The 12,528-nt window shown below is 40.6% G+C and overlaps 1 protein-coding gene across 1 annotated transcript in view; it reads right to left on the bottom strand.

The window, feature by feature from the left end:
* The window catches only part of ADAMTS2 (ADAM metallopeptidase with thrombospondin type 1 motif 2), a 218,852-nt gene that overhangs the window by 68,368 nt on the left and 137,956 nt on the right, over nucleotides 1–12,528 (bottom strand). The window contains 1 exon segment of the mRNA XM_033140238.1: nucleotides 400–602. Coding sequence (XP_032996129.1) covers nucleotides 400–602 — 203 coding nt within the window.

Genomic DNA, 12,528 nt, shown 5'->3' on the forward strand with positions numbered 1-12,528 from the left:
AAATAGTGAATAGCTAGACCTATACTGCTACACTGAACACTTAAGGCAGGGGTGGGAAATCAAGGGCCCTCAGCCTGATTCATCTGGCCCCAGTTTCTCATACACCACAGAGTTTGGTTGCCAGATAGAGAGAAAGTTTGGTTGCCAGATAGAAAGTTTGGTTGCCAGATAGAGAGGAAAGGTGATGTTGCTGCACACTCCGCCCACTTTTTCCTCTGGCTCCACCCATCAATGCTTCAGGCTCCGCCCACCATCCACTGCAGTCCTTGATTGAATTTTTCCAGTGAATCCACGTCCCTTCCTAGGAATAAGGGCTGCCTAGCTTGAAGTATTTATTTTGATGAGAGACAGCAATAGCTATATGCAAGACCTGTTCTTAAACATTAGTAAATTACTCACTATGTTCATCAGCGTCAGAAGATACTTCTGAACGTGTTCTTTCCCATGGAATTGTACAACGGAGTCATCAACACCCAGAAGCACTTCAATGTTGTAATTGTCATCCGTCGCATGCCTTGGATATCTCCTCCTCCTCCTCCTGGAGGTGCTAATTTCATCTTGCAGGAGGTTCACCATGCTGTCTAGATTGCTTAGATCAGCCGCTGAAAGAAATGAAAAGATGTTAATTTTAAAAAAATGCCACATTTTATTTCTGTTATTATTTTTAATCATAAAGACCAGAAATTCCCATTACAGTTCCTCTCTTACAGTACGATCGCATCTTGTTTGGGGGTTACGTTCTTGAGGTAGCACCCTTGGAACTGTCCCTGTGTGAGCACCCTCACTTTCCTAGCAAGGAAGAGAGTTTTTAAGCTCTCCACCTTGCCCGCAATTAATTTGCAGAATTTCAGTCACGTAAGGTTAAAATCACGCAAGTTAATTGCATTCAAGGTGCAATTGTACCGTGTAAGTTTGGGACAATTTTCATTGGATAAACCTGGATTTATTCATCTAAGGTAAGAAGAGAATTTGATGTAAGATCTCAAATCCGGTAAACAGAGGCGCCCAAAAACGTTTGTGGATTAGCAGTATGGTGTGGGGTCAAATTTTCACCTGAACAATCGCCCTAATGACAATGTAATCTCCAGGGTGGGTAAGTAAATTAGATAGATATAGATATAGATATAGATATATATATAGATATAGATATATAGATATGAAATCTTAAAATGTACATCTGTGGGATGCAGCCAGAGTCCCTTAGTGGTATTTGTGCTTCTTCATCTTTATAATACTACAGTACAAATATTTTTAATGTGACAAGGCAACGTGGTTACATGCAGAGTTGTTTCACTGCATCAGCATGAATCTGAATCTGCATAACTGATATCAATACCAAAAGTGTATATTTGAGCATGACTTCTTTATAGGTTTCCTTTACATATGCGTCTACATATACAGTGGTACCTTGGTTTTCGAACGTCTCCATTGACAAACATTTCGGTTTACGAATGCCGTAAACCTGGAAGTAAATGCTTTGGATTTCAAACATGCCTCGAAAGTCGAACATGCCATGCAGCTTCCACGTGCAATCAATCTGTGTTCAGCTAATCTCAGGAGCTCTATTGCAACCAATTTGTTTTTGTGACGGCGCCTCGGTTTTCGAACGTTTCAGAACTCGAACAGTCTTCCAGAACGCATTACGTTCAAAAATTGAGGTACCACTGTATACATACATACATACATGCATTTCATCCACTGTTTGCTGTGTTCACTGAAGACATCCTGTTTGTGTGAGGAACTTGCCGCTTCTCTTCGCCCCTCCCCCCACCCTGAATCTGCCCCATGTTGTACAGGGCCTATGTTGTTAATCAAAAGTGCAGGCTATAGATATTTAAAGAAATAAATAAAACGCCAGAACAGATGAAGGATGCCTGACATCCTTTCATGAAAGGGGCAACTTCAATGGATACTGCCCTGTGTATCTACAGATAGACCCAAACCCAGACAGACTATTGTATCAGTGAGAATTGCAGAATACTAGGAATAGGAAATATATATGAGCCATTATACTAACAAATGCAGTGCCATCTCTGTGTTGCTCTAAAATCAGCTTATCAACAGATGTGAGGAATACGGGTAGGCGGGAGATGAATGGCATGACTAAGAAAATGCAATCGGCATTATAGGGATTTTGTGGGATAATTCACATAACTACATTATCAATATGAAAATAAGCAAAGGTGATCACACATTTTTGCTTATCCTTTCCTCTACCTATTTATATTCTAGTGATGTGAATATTGATGTTCTAGAGATATGAATGATTAGAAACAGGTGGTGGCCACACAGCCATAAAGGTTATCCCAGCCAAATCAAGAATTGGAAGGAAAGAAGCACTAAAGAGTAAGACTCAAAACATGTAAGTCCAATAATTCTTTTGATCATGCAAGCATAAAATATAAAAAATTGAAATAACCAAGATTATAACTGATAAGATGGCTTCAATTCCAAAGTTCGTTAAAATGAGATTTTATATTTTGTCTAACAGAAGCAAATGATTTTATGCAGATACCTTGCTAAATGATTGTTACAAATGCTCATAAACTTGATTTGTACTCATTCTATTATGTGATTTTTAAATCATTTTATCTTTTTTTGCAAAAGCCATAAAAAGATGAACTCAACAATTAGTAACATGAAAACCATTAATAAATTAATCTATGCAATTTATTAATCCTTTGACCTCAAGATAAAATATATGAAGGAAGCTCTGATTACATTACTTGGTCCTGAGGATTCCTTTGCTGCTATGCAGTGGCCAGCATCTAAAATCTACTTTAGATACACCCAACAGCTTGCCCACACCGTCTTCAGAAGTAAATCTCTATGTTAAATAACCTTCCTCTGAAAACATGTGAAAGGATGAGTGTTTTTTTGAGAGTAGAGGGACTTGTGGAAAGAGGCATTGGGCAGAGGGCAAAACTCATGTCCCACAAACGTTTTGCTGGTCCATTTGTTGAGGAATGACTTACAGGTATGACTAATGACATTGGGGTTTATTTATTTTGTAGATAAAATGAACACACAGCACATCCTAAAAGAACAAAGTTTTCTAAAGGATTGTGACACCCAATCTGTAGGTGCATGATTCTTAAGAGTCAGCTGCAGGCTCCAAGGTCAGAGATGAACCCACCTGGGATGGGTTTGGGGGGGGAGGAAGGGGCAGGGGAAAAGTTCCCCTGTTTGGTCCTCTGCTGAAAATCACTTCCCTGCTGTTTGGTGGGAAGTCATGGTCAAAACCCATCATTTGCATTTCCCCCTTAATACAGCCCAACTGCAGATTTCATTTTTGCTGCTCCCTCCCCAGCTACACAGCAATAACCACTAGCCTGCTAGTCACTGTCTGCACATGTCTAATTCCACCCTCTTTCCTGCTAATTATAAATTTGCTCCGTCATTCTTCTTCACCTTTTCCTTATTTTGTATCTAAATGTCCTCTACTTGTCTTTTATCTTGCTAGCTGCATTTCCCTCTAAGCCACGTAAGCCTCTTCATAATTCATAAATCCTCTTTTCATAGTACAGGTTGCACTTGGAACCTTATGCTGCATATCATGCATAAGGAAATTGGACAAATCCCGGAAGCCGAACTGAGCTGCAAGTAAGGTGCTGTGAGGTGAAAGCAAACCAAAGTCTTCTGGGCTGAACATTATACATACATACATACATACATACAGACAGACAGACAGACAGTAAGCCCACAACTTACACACATTTAACTTGTGAACATTCAGCTTTATGTACTTCTCCCTAAAATAAAACTAAACTAAAAAGTGCGTGGGCATTCAGGAAAAAGGCATTGCCAATCCCACCCACCATTGCACCCAATGTGTTTTAACTACACAATTTTGACTTTAGGTGAGATCCCCAGAAAGTAACCCCTATGTACGGTAAGTTGTGGACTTACTGTAATCATGTTTGGACAAAATGCTACAATATTCAGGCCTGATTAAAAATAAGGGTAAAAGAATGACTGAAAAGATGTGTTTGGGTGTTAATGATGCACATGGCACGGGCTTTTCCTCCACAACATTCCAGTTTCTATGGATGTGAAAAACCTCTACCTGGGACCTGGGAGAGATGTTGCCAGTCAGATACCATCTAAAAAATATTGGGATGGATGGACAGTGGCCTAAGACTGCAATCGGACTTGGCGGAGCAACATAGCCAGCACTACATCCATTGTTGGAATTTTCCATAATCCATTCCACCTTTAGTTACAGACTTTGTCTGTTTACATTCCAGCACTGTTTGCTGGCACAAGCGGAACTTCCGTTGTGTTGTTGTTGCTTTTGCTATACTCTCTCTCTCTCTCTCTCTCTCTCAGAAGAGACAGCAAGGAGAGAGACGACATGTTTTGTTGTTTCTGATTTATGATAATAAATCCGTAGTTTGCTAGTATGTCTTCACAAGCCTCAAGCCTCTTTTTGTTGCGCAGTTTGCTCTGCTAAGTAAAGTGTGCCCATGTCAACAGACTTGGGTCACTGATTTATGTCGCACCAGAGGTTGAGGGCATAGCTGTCAACTTTCCCCTTTTCTTGCGAGGAATCCTATTCGGAATAAGGGAATTTCCCTTTAAAAAAGGGAAAAGTTGACAGCTATGGTTGAGGGACCTTTGCAGCGTGATGGCTGGAAGGAGACGATCCAGTTGGGGGCTAGCCAGCTGGCCGTTTGACCCCAGGATGCCAAAATCCATAACCTTGCTACTAACTCCAGCCATGGAAGAAGGTACAAGAGTGGTGGTGCTACAGGGAAAATGCCCGTTTGTTGCATTAGCTCCCAGGCTGTCACAGCGAAGAGTTGCTGTCATGGGATGGCAGCAGGGACAGCTCAGGATCCTGTGATGGCTCAGCCTACCCACCCTCAAATTTCAGAGGTTTTTGCAGGCAGTCACCAACAGGGATGCCATGGGTGGAAGCTTCTACCTGCCTTTCGTGCATGGGTTTCCCTAGCCACTCTGGGTGGCTCCCAACAGAATATTAAAAACATGATAAAACATCAAACATTAAAAACTTCCCTAAACAGGGCTGCTTTCAGATGTCTTCTAAAAGTCAGATAGTTGTTTATAGTCAGTTGTTTATTTCCTTGACATCTGATGGGAGGGTGTTCCACAGGGTGGGTGCCACTACCGAGAAGGCCCTCTGCCTGGTTCTCTGTAACCTCGCTTCTCGCAGTGAGGGAACCGCCAGAAGGCTCTTGGTGCTGCACCTCAGTGTCCGGGCAGAATGATGGGGGTGGAGACACTCCTTCAGGTATACTGGGCCGAGGTCGTTTAGGGCTTTAAAGGTCAGCACCAACACTTTGAATTGTGCTCGGAAACGTACTGGGAGTCAATGTAGTTCCACAATTGATCCACAATTAAAAAATGGACTGTTTCCGTTGCCCTTTAACCCACAAACAATACCTGATTCCTTTTATTAATTGTATTAAAAATATATATATCACAACATGAAAAAGCAAGATTTCATCAGGCCAGCAACCTACGATAATGGTGTTTCACATTGTGGTCTAGTGAAGGTTATAGTTCTTTAATGAGAAAAGGTCAATAATACTGGAGAAATGTCCCTGAGATGTAGTTTGGCTGCTAACACTGTTGCCATGAGAGAACTTCGGCCATGTTCTATGGTGCATACTCATTGGGCGCTGGCAAGAACAGCAGGACCAGAATGTAGAGTTTCCCTGCAGTAGCAGGGGAAAATCTGTAGAGGATGTAAGAATGCTTCCTGCCATTACTCTGGAATCTTCTGAGCTCAAGAATGAACTTGCATTAAAGAAAAATAATGTACAATGGTACCCCATGTTACGTACGCGATCCGTCCCAGGTCGCGCCACATAACCCGGGCGTACGTAACATGAATGACCAAAAACAAGAACAACAACAACAACAACCAGAAGATTGTGGGTTTTTGCACTTCTGCGCATGCACGAAGTGCGCAGAATGCTTCTGCGCACCCACGCGCACGTGTGCGTCGCACGCTCCGTGGAGGACTTCCGAGTCACGGAGGTGTGTAACTCGAACGTACGCAACATGGAGCGTACGCAACACGAAGTATGGCTGTACACCAGCAGCAGAGTGCATGAATGGCACCAAGGATCACATGAGCCTGTGGTGGCTGCAAAAAGGGTAAGTGGGAATGCAGTTTTCCAAAATCCCACCCCATCACCTTTTATTTAAAGTCAAAACGGGTTTCATTATAATCGAAATATAACAATTAAAATAGGAATGCATATGGAACTTGCTTTATATTCTCATCCTTCCATAAAATTAATACTTAATTTTACCTGGAATCACAGTAGTATTTGAAATAATTAGCTACATTGCACAGTAGAGGATTAATCATCATGAAAGTAGAAACATATAATTAAGTGAAAATTGCATAAAAGTGGGATTTCCCACATCCTCCATCAGATTCTACACAAACTATGAATTTATTTCCATTCTCATCTTATTATCTGAAAGTGGGTTTTTTGTGAATCCAGTTTTTGTATCATTTTCATAAGGTGAACATGTTCAGGACTATTATCATTAACCTCTGCCAATGAGACACTTGAATGCTCAGTCCATTCTCCAAAAAACATTATTAAATTACAGGGAATTAGCACATTTAATGATGGTGATAGGTGACCCTTTGGCATTGTGAGTGACATCCCTAACAATCTCATTTGCAATTTAAGGAGAATGAAATGCCAAGGCTCAGAACAAGACTTGAATTACAACAGGCTAATGTGATACATTAAGCCTTTTATCTGTGAACCATTCATTTTTCAGAAAAAAGGGAAACTACAATTCATTACTTGTAAAACAAGTAAGCAATGTTAATAATCCTTCAATTAAAAAAAACAGGAAAAATCTATTTTATTGGGGGAAATGCTACACGAAAGCTTACTAAACATAGCTTTTTGGGGACAACAAATGCTTTTGAATGCAAATTGTTTATACTACTAGATTTATTTATGTATTTAGGTTAACATGTACTTGAGACATGGAAGTTACTCAACCATTATTTATGTTTTATTTGTATTTCAAAAGATTAATAATACATTGAAGAGGAAAGCTTTGGTGAAGTGTTAGAAGATGAAACCATTCACCAATATTATGTCTATATATAAATACAAAATTTCATTTAAAAATAATTTGAGATGGATGATAGAACCACGACTAATTTATTAACATTACTCATTCTCTAAATTTCATTCATACATTATGCTATAACTGTTGACACCATAGGCCTAAACAGAAAGCCTCCACTTTTTGCTGCCCCGTTTGTGGGCACCAAAATGTATGGGGCTTCAGTGATTTCTCAGAGGAAATTTCAGAAGTGAGGAATGAGCTTAACTCTGGCCACACTGAGCCCCTCTAAGTAGCTACCATTTTGTTCCTCTCTGTTGCCCCTGTGAGCAATGCTATGGCCTCCCGTAGTGTCATTCACAGGGGCACTATGAGCAAAACAAAATGGTGGCTGTCACCTAGCAGCTGCCAAGAGCTGCGCGATGTGGTCAAGATCAGCTCTGCTGCCAACACCAGCTCTGCAATGGCAGCTGGAGAAATAAAGGGGGGGGGCAAGTAAATTCTGCCTCTCCTTTCATTCCTCTAGCACTCCAAAACAGGCTGGAAAAAAATTGAACTTATTACTGACGCTTAGCTCACCACAAGTATGTTTGTAGCACTAGATCTCAAAGTGCAGGGGGTAAATACGTATCTCCAAAAAATTGAAAATATGTGGGGATACATGTCAGGGAGCCACACTTTGTTTGCGGTTCCCAGGTATACTTTATCCACCATGTGCACCTCACCTTATTGCCCTAGTTAGCTAAAAAATCAAGTAAGGGGAATGGTTGCATTTAAACAAAATCATAATTAAAATGTCATATTTTGCAAAGAGTTAAGATGGAGAGTATTTAAAGCCCAAATGTTGCCAAAACCTTTTATACAAACAACAACAACAACAAAACACTAAAGATGTCCAAAGCAAACCAGGGATATTTGGAGCTTTTGAAGCCAGATGGATATAAATATGGCTTTGTTCTCTTATGCTGTGTGGGTGTGACACTGATCCGGACCTCAGGGCAACAGCTGAGAAGTGAGGCTTTCATAATGCAGCACATATTATGCGAGTGTGTCATAGAAACAAGAAAGGGGTAAATAATGTCTTGATACATGAACCATGTGGAATAAGCATTGAAGAGCAGAAAGAAAAGGTGGGGGGTGAAACCGAGAAATAGGAAGGTGGCAGATGAACAAAACACCATCTGAATAAGTAAAGGTTCAAACCAGGCTTGGAGCAACAGTATTAAGGAAGTTTTTAAAAAAGGGGGGGGAGCCCTGCCGGATCAGGCCAAAGATCTGTTTCCATAGTGGCCAACAAGGTGCCTATGGGGAGCCCCAAAGAAGGACCTGAGTGCAACAGCATTCACCCCAAATGTGATTCTCAACAACTGCTATTCAGATACATATCACACTACACATTCACCATAGACAGCAGTCAATGATAAGTCTAATCCCCCTGTACAGCTTTCCAACTTGATGGCGAACATTGCATCTTGTGTGCGGGAATTTCATAGTTTTCCTATGCACTGGGTGAAGGGTTATTTCCTTTTGTCTACCCTCAGTCTTCCAACACTCAGCTTGACTGGAGGGTTCTAGTATTTTGGAAGAAGAAGAAGAAAAGCTATCCACTTTCCCCACACAGTGCATGATCTTATGCACCTCTATCATGCTCTCCTGCTCGTGTTTTTTCGAAGCTAAAAAGCTCCAAGTCCCAACAGGGTTTGCTTGGGTTCAGTTCTTTTTCCTGTGGTTATCATTTTGCCAAATCTCTCTCTCACACACAAATGTGCACCTCAATTTCCCCGTTTTTATAGCGCCATCACAAACTTCCAATTAGGTCACATCTTTTTTTTCTGCCGTCCTTCAAAAATTAGCTATGTAATCATTGGATAGAAAGTTTAGTTTTCACTGGTCATCTTATATATCACCTTCATTTCACCAGCTATGCATAAAATCACTACCTCTCTTATTACACCTCCCAAACATCAGCACATTGCTTAAATTTATGCAGTTTAAGCACTTCAAAATACCACTAACCCAATATCTTACAAATGTTTTCCATACAATTAACACTAATGCTGCTTTTTAACAAAATAACATGTTTAGGAAATCTAGATTGCTGTATCGTTGAGCTGGTAATTCAATATTGAAAAATGCTAAAAAGACCACTCAGCTTGGAATGCTACAGCTTGAACTTGCAGGCATGGTCAAACCTGGCCCTTTAGCTGTTTTGGGACTACAATTCCCATCATCCCTGACCACTGGTCCTGTTAGCTAGGGATGGTGGGAGTTGTAGTCCCAAAACAGCTAAAGGGCCGAATTTGGCCATGCCCCTGAAGGATAAAATGGGAGCATCAAGGAAGAAGCTCAGAACATACCAGCAAGTCAGTAAGTGACAGCACCCACCAGGGATGGGGGGAGAATTCAATTCAGTTTGCCTTTAAAGGTGAATATAGCCATTTTATACAACCTTGGCACTCCCAGATCAGGGTGGGGGAAATTCCTGCCTGCAACTCTGCCTGTCAGTGTAGACAACACTAAGATAGATGGATCAATGGTCTGACTCAATATAAGGTAGCTTCTTACGTTCTTATAGAAGCAATCACAGCCAGGCACTCTCTTCTCAGCCATATGTGGCGCTGGCTGACCACATGCAGCTTAACAAGTGCAGTTATGAATTCACTATTTTGGGTCCTGTGCTTTGGCCTCTTTCCCTGGCCTTGGGCAGAGTCTGAGGAATGAGGAGAAAGCAACTAGCTAAGATTATAGACCCTTCTCTTCTGGCTCTGTATCTCAGGACTCAGAGATGCATATATTTCTAGGGTCACAGGTAGGAAGGCCACCACCAGTTAATTATAGGAGAATTTCAATTGCTCAAAAACATTTAATCAATTAATTACACCAATTAATTCAAAGCACAGACCTACTGTACCCAAATATTGGGTGTGAGCCACTTTCCAAAGCCGAATCAATGTTAGAGCAATGGTTTTGAACAAGCCATGCAAATACAATATGTATCACTTTTGTATTGTTTTAATGTATCACTTTTGTATTAATGTATCACTTTTGTATTGTTGATTTAGTGAATTGGTCTGTGACCGTAAAAATAAATTCATTCATTCATTCAATATGTGCCATACTTTATTATTATTATTGATACATTCTGCAATAAAAAGAGAGACAGAACAGTTAAAATCAATAAAGCATTTCTGGTTAATGTGTGTCAGAAACCCTCACAAGTCCCACCGAATGTATTATGATCACCCTGCAAGACAGTGCATAGGACTTCTGCAGCCTGGGAGGCTGATGAAGTTTTTATTGAACCTGTCAATCATCTTACTTTCTTCCTTCTTTGAATGCTTTATTACAAAACACTACTTATCATCTAACTCAACAATCCCACAGAGGGAGCCACACTAGACTGTAGCAACAAAAATTGGAAAGGATCTTGTGTCACCTTTAAACTAAGATTTGCAGTCCAGTCCTATACATGTTGCAAGTAACTGGCACTATGTTCAATTCAGCTTAATCCCAAGTAAGTGTGCATAGAATTGCACTGTCATTGTGGTTTGAACCACATGCAGGCTTTCAAGAGAATGCACAGAAACTGGGAGCATGGGCATAATGTATGATTCCATCTCTCCGATATGTTCATTGAACACCTGAATAGCCCCTATGCTTTCTATGGAAAGCTAAAACACCTAAAAGGTAAGAATAATGACCATTTGTAACTCCCTTGGATCCAAAAGAGTCTTGTGTGATTGGAACGGTCTTTCCGTTTGTACAAAACATATGTGTCAAATTCTTACAAGTGTCCAGTTTTCCTGCAGCCCCACACTATTCTAGAGGGGTCTCAAGAGGGGCTTTGCGGGAGCACATGGAGGCTGTATGGGAGAGGAACCAGGAAAGTATCATTTTGCTCACTCTTCTTAGGATCCAACCTACAATCCTAGATATGCTAAGGTACTTCAGCACAAATAACTGGAGATAAATCCATGACCTTAATTAAGACCTAAATGAATAGAATCAAATATGCTGATATATAAAAGGGAAACACAATAAAAGAATATAAATAGACCAAAATATGCCAACTTTCACATACAAATGTGACAGTATTTCATTCTCCCAGGACACCCTACTACTGAGCTGAAAGTCACATTTAACTGGTTTTTTTAAAAATAATAACCTCCAGCAGAATACACCAGCATGAGATTTCTAGAACTAGCAGACCTAATTCCTTTTAGAACAGTGATTTGCCTCCCATTATATATCTGAAATTGGCAAAGCTTGCCTAGAAAAATTGTGTTATCACTAATTATTATGTTTATATATTATATACATATACATGTATATAATATTGTATTGTATTGCATTGTGGTATTCAGTTGCATTACACATGTGCACGCAATCTGCCAACCATGCTGTAATGGTTTTTAGTCCTCAACAGCTTATGCTAGGCCTATAATAAATTTGTTACCTTTTTAGGTGTCAAAAGGCTATATTTCTACTACCACATTAATCTTTAAACAGGGCCAGGGAAGCTCATAGTGTAGTGATTCTCCCTGCCATGGTCTGGGCTGGGGGCTGGGGGGTAGAATGGTTTACATAGCAGCTCATCCTGTGGCCAGCAGGGAATTGCCTTCTTAGCATTTTGGGCGGGGCCCTATTGCACAAGCAGATATTCCTGTACCAAGATTGCAAAAGGAAGGCCCACCCAGTGATACTGTTGCTGGAATAGAGAGAAAGCACAACATTCTCAGATCTGTCATCCTAGCTATTCTCAGGGATAGCACAATAACAACGAAAACTTCCTGGTGGAAAGTGACAGGTCTGCCATAAGACTGGCAGATTTTGGTGTGGCTACTGCCCATTTTCAGAGCAGGGTTCTAAATGATGGCATCATTCATACATTCCAAATTCACAGAGAATGAATTAATCTGGTGGTGGAAAAGCAGGACAACAAAGTCACCATTGCACATCTCATCAGTATGTTTGGGGGAAGAAATTACCGGTAGTCCACTTTGAATTAATTTCATTAAGACTAAAAAATGTGGAAGTGTGGAAAACTGGATTTAAGATGGTGGGGGGGGGGAATGAAAGTAAAAATGAAAGTAAAAAACCAAAATGACAGATTCATTGGTTTATTGCCTATATATATCCCAAATTTTTCTCTCAGGAGATCAAGGTGATGTATTCCCCCTCCTCAAATAATCCCACAACAACCCTGTTAGACAGTTTAGGCTGGGATTTGGTGACTGGCCCAAAGTCACGTAGTGAGCTTCATGTCCAAGTGGTGACTTGAACCTTGGTCCAACACTCCAGCCACGACTCCACAGAAGCTCTCATCAGTCTCCATCTCTCCCATAGCACAGGGGATGTGTCTGTTGGAGAATGGGAATGGAAAGCAAATATATGTATGTGTATATATATATATATATATATATATATATATATATACACACACACACACACAGCCTG

Source organism: Lacerta agilis, chromosome 2 (genome assembly GCF_009819535.1).
Source record: "Lacerta agilis isolate rLacAgi1 chromosome 2, rLacAgi1.pri, whole genome shotgun sequence".
In the NCBI taxonomy this organism is placed as follows: domain Eukaryota; kingdom Metazoa; phylum Chordata; class Lepidosauria; order Squamata; family Lacertidae; genus Lacerta; species Lacerta agilis.